Here is an 18,758-nt window from a genome sequence, read left to right as displayed (position 1 = left end):
ACTCTCCCTTCAAGCCTTCGAGCGTGTCGATAACAGCGATGATATCAATGTTATTACCTTGTAATAATAATGATGGTGATGATCTCTTTAAGCCCTGCAATTATTCCATGAGGTTGGTACTATTTTAAACTCCCCCTCTTTTTGACTTTGTATTATGCCGATGTTCCTGGGCATAAAATAGAATAGGATGATGAATGTCTGTCTGGGTGTCTGTCACCGAGGTTCCGGTTCGTTGACTACCACACTTGCGCCATTCTTGGTTCAAGTCCTCCCTCCCTGGTTTTTATTTTTATTTATTTTTATTTATTTTTTAAGATTTTTATTTATTTATTTGACAGAGAGAGATCACAAGCAGGCAGAGAGGCAGGCAGAGAGAGAGGAGGAAGCAGGCTCCCCGCTGAGCAGAGAGCCCGATGCGGGGCTCGATCCCAGGACCCTGAGACCACGACCCGAGCCGAAGGCAGCAGCCTAACCCACTGAGCCACCCAGGCGCCCCCCTCCCTGGTTTTTAAATGGAATCCCTTTTTGCAGATGAGGTCATGGGTTGGAGGGGTCCCTTTCTCTGCCCGAGGCCTGACAGTTAGGAAGTGGTGGAATTTCAGAAAGCAAACTCAGGTTCATCTCAGCTACTATGCGATAGATAGTGTGGGCTATGTTCCCCTGGAAATGGAAGCATCTTTTTGGACCATTATAATATTGGGCAGCCCCATGTTCTGAATGGTCACACATAAACAATGGATTGCAAATCCTGTGTGCTGTATGTACAGCGTGCCTGTGGGATGGCTTCAGGCTCATGAGATACCTCTCAGCTAATCTTCCTACCGCTTCATCTGTAAACCTAGTTTGGGTGATATTTTCTGCTATTAGGGTGGCTAGATAAGTAAATTCTAAAGCTCTTGCTAGCCAGAAATTTTTTTCTTGACTCAATCCCTCTATATCACAAAACCCCAGACATCTCAAGGCTGAAAGGGATCCTGGAGGCCACCTTCTGCTGTTTGAATCTCTTCCTCAAGATCCTTGCCAAGTGGTTACCCACTTGTACACTTGCTTAGATGGAGAAGCTCACCACCTCCTAAGGCAGCCCCTTCCCTTGCTATGAATGCTGGCTGTCAAAAGACCATTTTCTTCCTATATTGCGTCTATCTCTGTCAAACTCATACCCATTGAGCTGGGTTCAGATCAGTGGATTTAGGGCTCCAAACTTAATCAATCCCCTCATTCTTTCCATAGCCCTTTAGATATTAAATGATGGTGAACTATATTCTTCCTAGGATTTCTTATTTTTGTAGCTGATCATCTCTGGTTTTCTAAGATTCCCCTCACGTGTGCTGGTCCACTTGGCAGTGAGGTAACCAGAACTAAGTACAGGAAACCAGGTATGATGTAGTTTGTGCAAACTGGATCTTCTCTGTTTTTATTTTGTATTCATGGTAATGGTGATTAATGCTGCATTCACTTTTCCCCATGAGCCAGCTTCATTCTGTGGGCACATTTGGAATTTATTCATCCATCCATCCATCCATTCATTTATTCATTTAGCAGATATTTAATAGGCATCAACTGTGTGCCTGGCACAGTGCTAAGAGAGAGCAGGGTAGGGCTGTGACCTGGATAAGGCTCTCCTTGGAGCTTACAGTCAAGGAGGGGACAGAAACCAAAAACAAGTGAATAAAAGACTGTGATAGTTTTAGAACATGAAAAAGACTGGTATTCTAGTTGGAGGAAACCAAACATAAAAATCAACCAGATAATTTCAGATCACAATGAGCACTCTGATGGAAATAAAACCGTGTCAGGGCAAAGCAGTCTTCAGTAGAGGGTGGTCAGGGAAGGGCTATCCAGAGAGACGTGGTCATGTGATCTGAAACCAGGATCCCAAGAAGGAGCCAGTCAGGGGAAATCCAGGGAAGGATGTCCAGGCAGAGGGGAGAGTGACCATGAAGGGCCCAACATAGGAATAAGCACAGAGAGGGACTGAGGGACCACAGGGCTGGGGCAGAGGTGTGATGGCATGGGACAAGGTGATATCAAAGGCAGGCCGGTAAGGTGTAGATGGCCTGGGGGAATCACTGTACTTAGTGTGGATTTGATTCTCGGTGTGATGGGACATGCTCAAAGGCTTGAAGGGCGAGTAGCATGAGCAGATTCACTGTTTTTTAAAAAAGACCTCTCTAGCTGCTGTGCAGACAGGATGTGTGGGCCTGAGAGAGGAGGTAGGAAGACCTCTGGAAGATGCTCCAGTAGTCCAGCTGAGGCACCACGGCAGGGTGGCTGGATCCGTGCAACTGCAGGGACACAGAAGAAACGGGAGAGTCAGAGGCTATTCTGGGAGGAGCCAGCAGGCATGCTGATGTTTGGAGCCTACAAACAAAGACAGCAAGGCTCTGCTGAGGTTTTCTGCCTGAGCCACCACCAGCTGAACTGGGGGGCATTTCCTGATGTGGGGAAGAAACTGGAGAAATGGGCTTTTGGGGAGAAAACACTAATTCTGTCTAGTATTCATTAAACTCCAGAATCTTACTCAGCTATCTTTTAAGTAGACTTAAATTAGGGCTTAGAGCATTGTGGCAAGCCTCCAGACTCACAGCCTAGAACCATGTGTTCCCTCGTTACCCCTGTCACTGACCTTTTTCACAGTCTGAGAATCGGGTTTTGGATTTATGGTTGACTCCTTTGCCCTGACTGGGACGTGGCATCTGTTCATTCCTTTATAGATTCATTCAATTAACGCTCACAGTTGCCTTCTGGGTGCCAGACCCTATGCTGGGCCCCAAGATCTACACTGGGTCCCTCAATACAGAGATAAGTAGGACAGGAGCCCTTCTCTCAAAGAGCTCCACCTCTAGTGGCTGGGATGGACCCAGAAACAGCAATGACATTCAACAGTATTTATTGGGCACCTACAGCATGCCTGATAAAGTATGCAAACAAATACAATGGTGGGAAAGATGGGGACAGTCTCTGACCTTCACGGACCTTCAGTGTCCTGAGGAAGGCAGATGACAGCATATTACCATTACCATGCTGATGAAGTTGTGGTGCTGTGAAAGCTTACTGAGGGGGACACAGAGGCTGTCCTTGGGGCTCAGGGAAAGCTTGCTGGAGAAGGCGGTAGGAGGCGGTTTGGAAGGTCAAGAGAAAAGACCCCTGCATTGTGCATGTGATGAAGGGTACAGAGATGGCCCCTTGGGAGCAGAAGATGGCAGGATTATCACCGCAAAGGGGATCCATGGTTGTGTCTCCTGGGCCGGGTCTTGAGAAGAGATAAGAGCCTACAGAAAGCATCCCTCAGGTGCACAGAAGGACAGGTAGCTTCCTGGAGATGGCATGTCATGCCTGGGGGTGGATGAGAGTGGAGAGGTGGCCTGGGGCTTGCTGGGTACCACACTACCTTCTCTGGAGGCTTCTGGGCGCTCAGGCAGCACTAGAGAAACTTCCCACATCCCCAAGTCAGACAGAACTCGGTCTGCAGCATCAGAAGGCTTTGGTAGGTGTTACCCTGAGCCAGACCTAAGGAGGAAGATAACTCTACCCAAAGAAAGGAAATCCACTTGAGTTTTTAAAAAATGGAAATGATTTTCTGATTAACAGCCTTCTGAAGTATCTGTCTCAAGAAGGGAGAGGGCTGTTCTGCCCTTACTTTAGGAAATCCTTACTGTTTATGCCCACTGACCCCAGCCTCCAGTCTGGTGGGGCCCCTGGGACTTGAACCAAGGTGCCACCTTACTGAAGCTGTTCTCCCAACAAACCAATCTTTTGTGCTATGGTTATTTGAACATTTGAGTGAATCCTTCTTTTCTGGAAAAATTGCTTGGGAGATATGCTCACATTTATTTATTTATTTATTTATTTATTTATTTATTTATTTATTAAAAGCTTGGACCCTAGTGATGGGTGTGATTAGGGCAAGACTCACACATGGAAATGCAGACGGTGTCCTAGAGCAGAAGCCAGCTCTGAAGACCTTTGGAGTCTGATGCTCTAGGCTAGAGTTTTCTTCTCTCTAAGAAGTCAAATGTTTCAGAATCCAAGGAAAGCTGCTGTGCACTCTTTTGCTTAAAATACATCCTTCTATCCCTTCATATTTTGTAAATGGCAGAGACCTCCCCCACCCACCGGGCGGGGGCCTCAGGTTGGAATCCATTTCTCCTAGACACTAAGTGTCTCCCTCCCTCATGCTTCCTGGGGGTGGTTCTCTGCCACTGCTGTGACCCCAGTCACGTTGATACCCCCATCTTGGTTATCAGGTGAATTAGTGCACAAAATGGCAGACAGAGGTTTAAGACCTCCCAATCTTTCTCTCCTCCACTCACCTTCAGGATGGTCTTGGATTCCTTGCCTCCCTGCCACTCTCTTTTCTGCCATTTTCAGAACATCTCATCTGGCTGTGTCTGGTTCTTTTTCTTCCTGGATGTGCTTTGCCCTTCACTTGCTTCATATTCCTGAAATATGTCAACAGTGCTGCTCAGGATTCTCCCATGGCTCCTTCGTTGTCTTCTGAACCCCTTGATCTGGTCTACAAGGGTCTTTGTGTTGACCTTGCCTATGTGCCTAGGAGCATCCTTGCTGCTCTTCTCCAAACTCTCTGTAAGCCGAGATGAACCACCAGCAGGTGTATAGCTCCTTGCTTTTGCTTGGGGTACTCCACTGCCAGGAATGCCTCTCTTCCATATCTGTGCCTATTGAAATCCTATCTATCCTTAAAAACATAGAATAAGTGTGTCATCCCTTGAATGTTTCATGTCTCACCCATTCAACATTTTTTTTCTTCCTCCCTCTTCCATGTTCTTCCTTTGAATTTAAATACATAATTATAACTTTCTCTTTTTCCTAAGAGTTTCAAGGTGGCTCAGGAAACAATAAAATAAGGAGACAGGTGGATTAGAATCCCGACACGCTTCCTAGCTATAACCAAGCTGCTCAGACTTTCTGTGCCCCATTTTCCTCATCTGAAAAATGGAAAATATTGCAGTGACCAACCACCTTAAAGGATGATTGTGGAGGTTAATGAAGGAATGTGCGCAGAGCTCACACGGCACCTGGCATAAGATAAGGACTCTAAGTTATTCTCCAGCATCATCATCACCATTATTGTTTTGATCAAGGATAAAATAACAGGGTTTCAGTCATCAAGAATCATATGAGGGGAGGAAACTCATATTCCTGAAAACCTAAGTTAATGGAAACCACTCAACCAAGGCTAGCATTTTGCTCTGAGTTTCTTGGCAGCCAGGGCAAACAGTGGGGACAAAGCAGTTGGTTTATATAATTTATATCATCTAATAAGAGAAAACAGGAGAGATCATCAGGAGAGACCAGTGCTTCCCTAGCTCTAAGGACTGTGAGATAGGGGTCTTTACATGAGGGTGACAGAATGGAAAAGTTGGTTCAGGCCCAACTCTCATGTTGACCGTTGGCCAAAGGGGAGGACACAGCATCCCATGGAATCTCTTGTTATGGTTCAGGCATGAGATTTCTGATCATTAGGCACATATTGTACAGTGCCTTGTGGCAACAATCCTTCCTCCCCCACTTGACCATGGCTCCTTAAGGGCAAGATCTGTGTCTTACTCATCTCTGTCTCCTGGTGCCCAGCTGAGTTCCTGGCACTTGGTGGCTGCTATGCAGTGTGTATGAATGAATGAGGAAGTGAATGATGGATGGACCATAAAAATGACACTGCAAAGAGGGTGAGGACCGGAGGTGGCCAGGATCCAAGAAAGGGGTCACAGTCATCAGAGGAAGCCTTGAGTGACCCAAGGACAGAATAACAATAAGGCAAGACATTGCAGGGTTTTTTCCTCCTTCTGTATAAGCTGCAGAGAGGGGAACTAACATTTTCTTGTACATCTGATATATGCCAGGCTCTACATTTTAATTTTCTGTTTATCTCATTGTCTTAGCAATCCTTCCTAGTAGATGGTCGATATTATTCCCATTTTACAGATGATGAAACCAAGGCTCAACCTCTAGGTAACTTGCCCAGAGTCCTCCTGCTAGGAGGGGCCAGAGCAGAGATAGGAGTCCCGTGAGGCTTCAAGGCCTGAGCTCCTTCCTGGACACCAGGAGCCCATCACAATAGCCCTTCTGTGTCTGCTTAGTACCAGGAGCCATGAGAGGCCGAGGGAAGATGAAGCATGATTAACGTCCCATGTCCCGTGTCCCCCCTTTTAATTTAATTTTATGGTTTCGGGAGCTGTGTCGCAGGTTGTGGGAGCCTGCAGAGATGGGCCACCGGTGGTTTGGTTTAATCCCCTTTTTAATATCTTTGTTGCAACGTTCTTTCCAATTCAGCTCCCAAGTCACATTAAAAAAAATACCTCTTCCTTAGGGTAAGCCTTCTCTTATTAAACAGATTCAAATGAAAAGTTTTCAAGATAATTTGAACAATACGAATCACACTGTAGCTCCTCTGATGCCGCAGAATCTCCTTTACTCTGTACTCATTCCTCAGCAGGTCCGGACTCAGTCTCCAGCTCCCTGAGTCCCCCACCCCAAAACCTGGCTGTTCTGGGGACCCAGCCCTCAGCAGTTTCCTGAGGGAAGCTGAGGGACAAGGGTCAGGGAGGGGCTGGGGGGCTGGGGAAGGTGTCCCAATTCCCTGTGCTGTTCTGCCTTCTCTGTCCCACCTGCCCCGAGGGAAATTCACACCTGGCTGTCTGTCTCCTGTGCATCAAAGGCATCATTTGTGTCAACACCCACTAGGGGGTGGGAGGAGGGCTACCTATTCAGAATGCAGATACCCAGGCCCTGTTCTTGACCAATGGAGTGGCCATCTCCTCAAGAGTGCCTGGGAATCTGCATTCGGAATCATTGCCCCACGTGACTCCTGTGCATTTGTATGAAAGTTCTCTGGGTACTTTGGGGGTCAAAGATGACAGAGCCTCAGGTTTAAAAGGGACACACAGCTTTGAGAAGGTGTTCCAAACAAGCGCAAGAAGGAAGGAGACAGAGCTTTCTGGCCGTGTTTGCCAAGGACGGACACCGTAAAAAATGGGCTCTATCAGTGTGAAGGCCTTTGCTGAGAAGTGAGAGGAACGCCAAGTCCAGGCTTGGTGCTGGGGCAGCTGAGGTATTTCACGGGGTTACCTCCTTTAACCCCGAGTGGTGTCACTATCCCCACGGTGCAGATGACAAGACTGAGGTTCCAAGATGTCTCCCCCCACTCCCACCCTCAGCCAGCTGGGCCCCAGGAAGCGGTGAGGGGTCAGCAGCTCTCTCCGGAGCTGCTAACATTTGCATAGCGCTCCTTACAGTTTACAGAGTGCTTCACTTCCTAGTTTCACTTAATCCTCCCCAGCCTGCAGGGTGGAGGAGGGGTGGGAGGTGCAGCCTTCTGAAGGCCCCCTACCCCTCTGCCCACTGAGATGTCCCTGCAGACAGAGCTCAGGGGGCTCCCAGGTACCTTTGGGAGCCAGGTGTGTGGGGCCTGGGGTGGCGAGTGAATCTACCTATTCTCTCAAGTGCCCCCTCCCCCCTAAACTGAGCCCCTCAGAGCCTGGCCCCTCACAGCTGGGACAGGTGGAATCCACCCTCCTCATTCCTTTCCTTCCTGCTGGTTTTCCACAAGCCTGTGGTAGTGTGTGTGTCTGTGTGTGCTGTGTGTGTTGGGTGTATGTGTGTATGGCTGTGTGGGATGTGGGTGAGGTGTTTGCGCAGTGTGCATGGCTGTGTGTATGTGTGTGCACCTGGGTGGGGGGTATGATTGTGGTACATGTGTGCATGGCTGTGGGGTGTGTGTGTGTGTGTGTGTGTGTGTGTGCATGGTTGTGGTATGTGTGTGCATGGGTGTGGCATGTGTGTACGGGGAGGGAGACCCAGGGCGATTCAGTGAATCCCACATGTGGAGGAGAGGGAAGATAGAAGAGACAAGGTAGCTTTGACCAAGACGGCTGTGTCCTTTCCTTCCACACTGGGCAGGGCACCCTGGGTGCTGTGACTTATGCACCAGGGTTTCTGCTCTTCCTGCAGACAGGAAGACTTAGAAATGTCCACTACTTTGGTCAAGCAGAGGTGGGCGCCGGACTGGACAGCAGAGCCTCTGCCTCCGTGATGAAGACCTCTCCTTACATGGGGCTTTTTGGGGTCTCCTCCCCACCCCCACTCACAACCACTCACCTGCCCACCAAGTTCTGCCTTCTGCCGCCTCCTCCTCAGTCCTGGCTGGTTCCCTGGCCTCTGGCCTCCTGCGCCCAGGGTCAGAGAAAGGAAGTGAATTGCAGGTCACCTCGTCAGAAAGGACAGAGCTGGGGTTCGAGTGCAGGCGTCCCGACGGCGAAGACCCGGCTCCTTCTCCCACTTCTGCTGTTTGAGGCAATGTAGGTCAGTGGTTATGGGCAGAGGCTTGGAGCCAAGTAGCCTTGGATCCAACCCTGATCTTGGGTGAACTTGAAGTTACCTTTCAGACTTCCTGAGTCTCCATTTCTTCTTTCTAAATTGGGAATGAAGGTGCTGCTCACCCTTCCTAGTTGTTGGAAGGACAAGTGCTGAGCATATACCTGGCACCCAGTAGACACAGCACAGATGGTGGGTCAGGCCCCAGACCCCTCCTGTCACTCCTCTGGGCTGTTTCCTAGAGGGAAAATACCTAAACCTGGTGCTTCCTTGCTGAAATCTCTCCACTGCTTCTCTGCGCCTTTGGAATCGAATCCCCTCTCATCACTCAGAGTCCTGGCACATACCACCTCCTGCTTTTATCTCTTTATAAATTCACCTGGCGTGACCCCACCCTTCATGTGCCCCACGCACTCGAGCATCAGTCATGCCAATGCACCAAGCCCTTTTCTGCGTCATGGCCTTCGTATGTGCTATTCCCTGTGTCTGGAAAGCTTTTCCTTGCATTCTTTACCTAAATACATGCTTCTTTCTTTTCTCCCCCAGCTTAAATGAAACTTCCTCAATGAGGCTTTTTTCACTCTCCTAACTTGGGTGTGTGCACCTACTATTCTCCCACGCAACTTCTCACTTTGTGTTTGCAGAACAATGTGGTCCAGCATTTGAAAAATGTAGCATGTGAACAAGATTGCCTCCACTCATTCCCATTGTTACCTCTCAATTCTGGGACCTTGGGAAAATTACCTAACTTCTCTGTCTCTTTGCTTCTTCATTTTTAAAAACTGGGAAAATTCTGTGTCAGTTATCTTTTGATCTATGACAAACCACCCCGAAGCTTGGTGACTCAAAACCATCACTAACCACTTAGCTTCCCTTTCTGTGGGGCAGCAGTCTGGCCCGGGCTCAGCAGAGTGGTTCTTCTGGGAGGGGCTGACTGCACGGGGCTCCCATTCACCCACGTCTGCGGTCAGCTGGGGGTGGCAATGGGTGACCCGGGGGCCTTGGGGTTTCCCCTCCATGGGCTGTGTCATCCTCTGGTAAGCTTTCCTACTCCCGTGCCCATGGGGGTTGCTAAGTCCTAAGACAAACATGGGATGAGGTCCTAATGTCCAAGCACTTTGAGTCTCCACTCATTGTTCTTTTCTGTATGAAATGTATTTTGTTTTTAATTTGGATTCTATTTCTATTGAAATATAGTTGACATATTATATTATATTAGTTTCAGGTGTACAACATAGGGATTCAACATTTATATACATTACAAGAAGCTTACCATAAGTCTTGTCACCATCTGTCGCCAAGTGAAATTATTACAGTACAATGTTATTGACTATATTCCCTATGCTGTACTTTCCATCCCTGTGGCTCGTGTATTTTACAACAGGAAGTTGGTACCTCTTAATTCCTTTCACCTGTGTTGCCCATTCCATCTTCCCCCTCTGGCAACCACCGGTTTGTTCTCGCTATTTATGAGTCTGTTTCCATTTTGTTTTGGTTGTTCATTTGTTTTCATTTTCAGATTTCACATGTAAGTTAAATCATACAGCATTGGTCTTTCTCCATCTGCCTTATTTGTCTTAGCAGAATACCCTTTAGGTCCATCCATGTTGTCACAAATGGCAAGATTTCATTCTTTTTGATGGCTGAATAATATTCCCGTGTGTGAGTGTGTGTGTGTGTGTGCGTGTGCGCTCGCGTGCACACGCGCCACATCTTCTTTATTCTTCTCTCGATGGACACTTATGTTTCTTCCAGATCTTGGCTATTGTAAATAATGCTGCAGTGAACATAGGGATGCTTATGTCTTTCCAAATTAGCATTTTAATTTTATTTGGGAAAATACCCAGAAGCAGAATTGCTGGACTGGATGGTATTTTTATTTTTATTTCTTGAGGAGCCTTTATACTATTCTGCAGAGTGGCTGCACCAATTTACATTTCCAGCAATGGTGCCTGAGGGTCCCCTCTTCCCCATATCCTCACCAATACTTGGTATTTTTTATCTGCTCGATAGTGACCATCTGACAGGTGTGTAGTGATACCTCATTATGGTTTTGGCTTGAATTTCCCTACTAATGAGTGATGTTGAGCATCTTTTCATGTGTCTGTTGGCCGTCTGTATTCTTCTTTGGAAAAGTGTCTATTAGGTTCTCTGCCCATTTTAATCAGATTATTTGTTTTTTTTTTTCCTTTTTTTTTTTTTTGGTGTTGAGTTTTATGAGTTCTTTATAGATTTTGGACATTAGCCCCTTATCAGGTACATATTTTCAAATACCTTCTCTCATTCAGTAGGTTGCCATTTTGTTCTGTTGGTTTCCTTCACTGAGCGAAAGCTTTTTCGTTTGAATATAGTCCCAAAATGTTTATTTTTGCTTTTGTTGCCCTTGCCTGAGGAGACAACCAAGAAAATATTGCCAAGACTGTTATCCAAGAGTTTACTGCCTGTTTTCTTTTAGGAGTTTTATGGTTTCAGGTCTTACATGTAGGTCTTTAATTCATCTTGAGTTTATTTTTGTAGATGGTGTAAGAATGTGGTCCCATTTCGTTCTTTTGCATGTAGCTGTCCAGTTTTCCCACCAGCATTTATTGGAGAGATTGTCTTTTCTCCACTCTGCACTCCTGCTTCCTTTATGCAGATTAAATGACCGTACAAGCATGAGTTTATTTCTGGGCTCTCAATTCCCTTCCACTGATCTATGGGTCTACTTTTGTGCTGGCTCCATATTGTTTTGATTACTATAGCTTTGTGTATTCTAGTTTGAAATCTGGGAGCATGATACCTTCAGCTTTGTTCTTTTTTTTTTTTTTTTTTCCTCAAGATTGATTTGGCTGTTTGGGGCATTTTGTGGTTTCATATGAATTTTAGGATTATTTACTCTAGCTATATAATAGTATTTTGTTAGGAATTGCACTGAATCTGCAGATTACTTTGTGTAAGATGGACATTTTAACAATATTAATTCTTCCAATCCATGAGCATGGTGTATCTTTCCATTCATTTGTGTCATCTTCAATTTCTTTCAGCTGTGTCTTATAGTTTTCAGAGTACAGGTCTTTTACCTTCTTGGTTAAATTTATTCCTAGATATTTTTCCTTATTACTGAATCAAGATTGGTGGAAACTCCTGAAAGGCCTGGACATAGGAAGCCATGATAAAATGGGGCCTGTTACTGTGAGCAGTTGACCACACTACCCCACTGGGGCTGTTGGGGGATTTGATTCCACCCTCTTGAAAGGGCATGGAAATTACCTAACACAGCACCTAGCCAGTTAGTTAGCTCTCCATAAGCGCTAAGCCTTCTTATTATTTTGTGACCTGGGACCTGAGCTTAAACATGTTAGCCAGCTTGCATAACGTTTGGCCTCTGTTAACCATCGGGGGTTTGAGTCTGTTTCCGACTCTTTCCAGGGAGAGAGCTCTTGGCCACTACGCTTTGCTGCTCAGGTGTGTGGACAGGTAGAGAAGTCAGAACCTCACCCATGGTCATGAGGTCAGTCCACGGAGGGACTGTCACTCAGGCCCAGGTCTGCATCAGTCTTGGGGTCCTTCACCTCCGTCAGCCATCATCAGCCATGTTACCCGGGTACTGGGCTTGGGTACCATGTTTGTCGTTGGTCTGAAATGCCATGGTGGGAAGAAAATATTTGTTTTGGGTGTCCTCTTGTAGCACTAACAATTCTCTGCTTGTGTTTTCCTGTTGTCTGGCTTGGATGAATAGCAGTTTTCATCTTTGCTCTGTGTTATCATGTACACAGAACCGCTGTTGGGAGCTAACAGTGTGCTTGCTTAGTCATTATTCTGGGAAGGGGTGCCAACCAGTCAATAGCCTTTATTTTTACATGACTCCGAACACAGCAAATGCAGAAATCATGCATAGCGCTTACGTCTAGAGCCGCTGGCAGACACCTGTCACTCCTGGAGGTGGGCAACGCAGAGGTGGTGGCGGCCGCTGGAACCACAGCACCAATCCTGACTTCTTTCTTTGTCAGCACCTGGGAACTGGGTTAACCTTCCTGAATGATTCACTGTGATAGAGTCTGTGGCAGATTTGATGGTTTTTACCAACTCAAAGGAGAAAGCAAATAGCATGGGACAGGTGCCAGGATCGGCAAAACTTCTTAGGAGGAGAAAAGAAAAGATAGATTCCAGGAAATGCAGGGGAGCAGACTTGACATTGAACCCAGGGAAGTCGTGGGAAGAATGAAAAATCTTCCTGGGATCCCCAAGGTGCTTGCAAAGGTCAGGTAGGCTTTCTGTGGGGTCTGCTGTGGGACTGCTGTGTAGAGGTGGGGCGTTCTTAGGACTGGGCTGAACAGGTGGCTTATGTCATCTGACCAGCTTAGGGATGTCAGGCCAGATGTGGGGGCCAGAAAATGGAACCAAAGCCACAGAGTTTGCAACCTGTGGGGAGGAGCTGAGCAGTCTTTGGCAACAGAGCTTTCGATGTCAAGAGCTCCAAGAGATGGACAAGGGTAAAGATAAGTTCATGAGCTAGTTTCCTCATTGATTTAACAAACTCTCCCTGAGCTGGAGTCAGATGTCAGGCACTGCTCTAAACCCTGAAGTTCTGTGCTGAACAAGATATAGTCCCTGCCCTCGGGGAAGTTATGTTGTTGTGGGGAGTAAAGACAAAAAGATGCTGTAGATGGTGGTTAATACCATGAAGAAAATATGCAGATTGGTGGGTCAGAGAGTGCCTAGTAAGGGGGGGGCACTTTAAAAATGGGCAGAAAAGGCTACTTTGGGAGTAGGAAACATGAGCTGAGGCTTAAATGATGAGAAGAAGCAGTCAGGGGATGATCTAGCATTTCATAGGAAATGCAAAGGCCCTGGGGCTGGAATGAACTTGGCATGTCAAGGAATATTTTTAAGGCCAGAAGGGCTTGGATGAAGGAGTCAAAGCAGAAGGGGCCACTTTGTATCTGCCCTGAAGGTCAGGAGGGAGTTTAAATTTCATCCTATAAGTAATGAGATTCCACATGAGGGTTTAAGCAGAGAGATGGATTGATCTGAGTTCTGAGAACATCCTAACACTGCAGGCAGGCAGTTTTCTAGAACAAACAAGAACAAACGAATCTTGTTTTCTTGGGGGTTGGAGAGAAGGCAGGTAGGGACATCCTTGATCAGGGACTTGTAACTGTGTGATGAATCTTGATTGCAGAGAGGCGTTTGATAAAGGCTGTCTTAGAGAAGAAGAGATTGAATGATAGTGACTGGATTGATTTATTCCCCCAAAGTGTTGATCCAGGATTACTGTCAGGCTGTGGGGAGGGTCTCTGGCACTGTCTCCAAGGCTCAGCCCTGGACTCATTCCCTTCAACATTTCTATCTGTAAATTGGCAGAAGACCCAGGAGACACGCTCATCAGACATGCAGCTGACATGAACCTGTCAGGGACAGCTAATGCCACAGATGACAGACTCAGGACTTACCATGATGATCCTCCCCAGGCTGGAGTGATGGAATGAAACCAGCAATAGGCCTGATTGCTCTCTGATTGGGGAACAGAGCTCAGCCATGAAGCAGGGAGTCCTTGCTGGATAGCTATCCCTGGAAAGGAAGCTGGATGGGGTAAGGGGAGGTCATGAAGGCAGCTGAACCCACCCGCATTCCCACACTTTCTAGGTGACAAGGTCCTTGGCCTCAACCAGGCTCATTTTTCCCCATCAGTAAAGTGGGGATGATGCTATCTCTTGCTCACGAGTGTGAAGAAGATTAAATTCAAGCATGTATAGGAATGCATGGCTTCCTGTCTGGCCTGTAGTGGATTTGTGACAGAAGCAAGGGAAGTAGGAGTTTGTGGAGACTGGCTCAAGGGAGGGCTGGGAGGTTGGCGACAGCATTTCAGGGGTGCATGGAGGGCCCACAGCCAGAGTGGACCCTGTATCCTTGGCACTACGCTGCCCCTGCTGGGAATGCCAACTTCCTAAGGGGCCCCTGATTGCTGTAATGTGACAGAGGAGTAAGAACAGGCGTTCATGAGATGCCCTTCAACAGACCAATGGGTAGAGAGGATGTGGTCCATATGTACAATGGAATATGATTCAGCCATCAGAAAGGATGAATACCCACCATTTGCATCAACATGGATAGAACTGGAGGGGATTATGCTAAGTGAAGTAAGTCAAGCAGAGAAAGACAATTATCATATGGTTTCACTCATATGTGGAACATAAAGAATAGAGCAGAGAACCATAGGGGAAGGGAGGGAAAACTGAGTGGGAAGAAATCAGAGAGGGAGATAAACCATGAGAGACTCTGGACTCTGGGAAACAAACTGAAGGTTACAGAAGGGAGGGAGCTGGGGAATGGGGTAACCAGGTAAGGGGTATTAAGGAGGGCATGTGTTGGGATGAGTACTGGGTGTTACAGGCAACTAATGAATCGTTGAATGCTACAACAAGAACTTATGATGTACTCTATGTTGGCTAACTGAACAGAATGGAAAGAAAAAAAAAAAAGAACAGGGGTTCATCCTCAGTGTCTGCCTGTGTCCCAGGTTGGGAAGGGGACACAAGGGTCCTCTTGAGTGCTGAGAAAGGACGGTCTGTGGGTGGTTTTTGATACAGGGACCCAGGGTCCTGAGGGTCTTTTAGAATCTGCTTTGACTTCTCCTGGAGTTGGTACTTGAGAGGATTCAAGCGGTGAGACTTTTTCTGCGTGCATCTATTGTGCAACATTTTTATTAAAAAAAAAAAAAAATCCGCCAAAAGCAGAGCCAATAGTACGTGATGAACCCATGTACTGATCAATCACACAGTTTTAGTGATGGTCAACCCATGGCCACCTTGTTTCATCTATGTCCCCCTCTTCCCTCTACCCTGCTAGATTAAGTTTAAAGCAAATCTTAGACATAAGTTTATCTACCTCTAAGAGATAAGGACTCATTTTTTTGTTAATTATAAACCACAATACTGTTATCACAATGTTTTAAAATTGACATAATTGTAGTAGGTCTTCCTAAAAAAAAAAAAAGAAAAAATCTATTGGTGTATAGCTTGCTTTGCAAGTTTTTTTTTTTTTTTCAAATGTCTGGTTTCTGTAACTCGAGATTCACCTGTTCCCTTTGAGGATGATGATGAAGAGGAAGAAGGGGGATCTCTTTATTCTGATTGTTCACAGGGACATAGCCATGAGAATGGGTCCTATTTATAGCCGAAGTCTAGACATGGGACAGAGGAAAGGAAGGGAATGGGAGAGGGCAGAGGGGAGGGGGAAAGGGAAGGGGAAGAGGAGAGAATGGAAGGAACGAGAGAACCAGAGTGGAAGACATGTCCCTGAAGCAATGCCGCCTTCGGGAGCTCCCAGAGGACGCGTGCTAAGCTCAAACCCAGGTTGCCTCCCCAGGTTCTCACCCCATCATCACAATATTGGTTCAGGTGTCATGCCCAGGCTACAGAGGAGGCCCTGAGGTTCCAGGGTCTGACATGAAATAGGCATTAGTGCCCGATGGAGACCCAGGTCTGCGTGGCTGGAATCTGCTTTCTCCTGGCCCGTCTCTGCTTCTAAGTCTGCCGAGGCCACCTGCGGGGCTGGTGGTCAGTTGATTAAGTGGAGACATGCTCTTGCCTGTATTTCCTGAGGGCTCTGGCCACCCAGCTCCTTTCCCAGGTCTCCCTGGACCTCACGAGGACCCAGCAACTAAGGGAGTAATGCCTGGCGCAGCTGGGAGAACCTGGGACTGTCTGCTGTGCCTGTTCTGAGTGGTTGTCAAGTATAGTGACTTTTCCCTGGCTCCGTGTGTGCTCACGTGGGAGTTGTTTTGCACCGGTGCTTGTGCGTGCTCATCAAACACATCCACAAGTGTGCACATCTGTTCTTTTGCACAGGCGAGGCATGTGCTCACACACGAAGAGCATTATGAGGAAGGCACATCCCGGCTGGCAGGATTCATGGTCCCTGCTCGAGGGACTCACTGAGCCCTGGGGAAGAACCGTCAGGGTAGGGGTGTGTTCCTGGCCTCCCCCACGGCTAAGCTCCCCTCGTGGGCACTTTCATCTTCCCTCTGCCCCTTCCTCATTGCCTTCACCACCCTCCCCCAGGGGCACTGAGTGGTTTCCAGAATGCTCTTTGTAGACCACCTCAGCCACTTTTTCTGGGAACCCATCACATATGGAAAGCAGATGGTTTTAAGCTAGGTTGCCATGGTCCTTCTGACCGTGTCAGGGAGGAAGGTGCCCCCTGGCCAAAGACGCCAGGCCGGCATGATTGACATCCTCTCCCCCATCTGGAAAAAGCGAACAAGCAAGTGCCTAGAGTCCCTGGGCCCCATCGGGCCCATCAGGCTGTTGTTGACTGTCAGGGGTCCAGCTGGGGCCCAGTGTTGGAGGTGTGGGTAGAGGCCAGTGTGGGAGTTCAGGGAGATGCCTGTGAATCCGTGCGGGGACCAAGTGACTCCTGGGCTCCCAAGAGCTGACGCTTAGTCCAGATGCTGTGATCTGGTCAGAGGGCCGTGCCAGCCTGCGGGGAGCCACAGGTCTCCACCCACAGGGACCACAGTGCGGTCTCTAGGATCCAACCAGGCTGACACACCCTGGGTCAACCTCACCCTATGCTAAAGTGCTTTGCCATCTCTGATATTCTTGTTGACCAAATGAGGAGACAGGGCATGGAAATGCTGAGCGACCTGCCCAGGGTCATAGCGGGGAAATGAGGGAGCCAGGGCACCGGTCCAGCCCTCTACTCCCAGGGCTCAGCCCCCAGCACTCTGGCCTCTGTGCTCAGGGCTGTTGACTCATTCCCAACCCCAACGTGGCTGGACTTTCATTGCTTCAGGTCCCAGGCACAACTGAACAGGGAGGGAGGGACTGAAATTGAGGCTCAGGTTACTCAGCAAGACAGAGCATCTGGAGAGGACCCCGATGTCCTGATTCCCAGAACTGTGCTCTTGGTGCCGGGCCTGCTGGGGGCCTAGAAACATCTTGGGAATCTGCTGTTTGTGCATTTTCCCTCTTGAGAAAGCAGTGGGTTTCTCTTACCTGGAGATGTGTTCTCTCTGCCCCCTTTCCCTGCGGCCTGGGGCCTGCTACAGGGACCCCCCCCCCCAACCCCTGAGTGAGCTGACACTAAAACAACCTCTTTCTGAATTGTTTGCAGAGCTCTGGAGCTCAGCCGTGACAAAGATGAGATCTCCCTGTTGGTGGAGCAGGAATTCTTGAGCCTGACCAAAGAGCACCTCATCTTAGTCACAGAGACCTCTGGGGAGCTGGAAGTACCCAGCACTTCCCCTGAGGGGCCCAGGCAGCCGGCTCCCCGCCTTCTTGCACCTTCCCCACTGGCAGACAGCAGTGAGTACCCAGGAGCTGCCATCCTTGCCGCCGACACCCTTCTGGATCCGAAGGTGGCCATGTCTGTGATCAGCAGCCGGCAGGACTGCGATTCTGTCATGTCTACAGTCACGGGCATTCTGCGTGCTGCCAAGGTCAAGAGTGTTAAGGGGACAGAAGACAGGGGCCACATCCTGGGCGCCTCCAACTCGGAAATCAACAAGCTCCTGGCGCAGTTCCCCCTGAGGTCCACAGAGGCAGCTAAGGCTCCTGACAACAAGGTGGTGCTGGAGGAGACCAGGGCCATCAAAGACTTCCTGCAGAACAGCATGTTCCGTGGCCCAGGACCCAGGGAACCCACAGGGCTGTGCCCCTTCCTCCTGCTGCCTCCCCCACCTCCCGCACCCCCTGACAAACTTCCTGAGCTTTCTGCTCAGAAGAGGCAGCTCCCAGTGTTTGCCAAGATCTGCTCCAAGCCCGAGGCTGAGTCCACCATGGAGGGGCACCTCTTAATGGGTGAGTGTGGCTGGGGGCCGGGCTAGTGAGCGAGACTTCAGGGAGGAACCTGCCAGAGAGCCCGTTAGGGCTGCAGCAGGTGCACGCAGCATCTTTGAACAGAGTTAGACACGGTGGCCTCTCTGATGCCCACAGTCCCCAAGTGCAAGTGGTTTTCAGCACCCACAGGCCCCCTCTGCTGGATGCCCATGTATGGGGACACAGCTTGTGGAAGCAAACACAGTGGCCTTGATCCCAACACACTTTGAGAGGAGATAGAGGCACATGTGGTAACTGGCTCGTTTTTTGAATCCAGGCATGCAGAATACATTGATGGAGGCGTTTACCCCAGCTGAAACTGCAGCATAGGGACTTTAAGATGGATAGGAGGGAAGTGTGATTAGCAGCTGGGGTCATCTGGCTTCCGACGGAGGCACCTGTTCTGACCACGAGGACTGGTCTTCACTCTGGGGCCAGGATGGGGGGAGGCATGCAAATTCTCCACATGCCATTCAGACTGCCCCGAACTTGTTCTCTGGGACTCCTGAACCCTAGAACAGTGTCTTTCCACCTGCTAACTGAGGAGTCCACACCCTTTCCTGAAAGCCCAGCCACCTTCCAAGTTCCCCCCACTCCACCTCCAGGTTCTGCATGTTGTGAACC

At 48.5% G+C, this 18,758-nt stretch overlaps 1 protein-coding gene across 2 annotated transcripts in view; it reads left to right on the top strand.

Moving 5' to 3' along the window:
* The window catches only part of C4H1orf94 (chromosome 4 C1orf94 homolog), a 39,720-nt gene that overhangs the window by 3,393 nt on the left and 17,569 nt on the right, over window positions 1-18,758 (top strand). For both annotated transcript variants that reach the window (XM_047726779.1, XM_047726778.1), the window contains exon 2: window positions 17,431-18,116. In XM_047726779.1, coding sequence (XP_047582735.1) covers window positions 17,431-18,116 — 686 coding nt within the window. The remainder of the gene's footprint in view (window positions 1-17,430; window positions 18,117-18,758) is intronic.

Source organism: Lutra lutra, chromosome 4 (assembly GCF_902655055.1).
Source record: "Lutra lutra chromosome 4, mLutLut1.2, whole genome shotgun sequence".
In the NCBI taxonomy this organism is placed as follows: Eukaryota; Metazoa; Chordata; class Mammalia; order Carnivora; family Mustelidae; genus Lutra; species Lutra lutra.
This window is presented reverse-complemented; position numbering and strand designations above follow the sequence as displayed.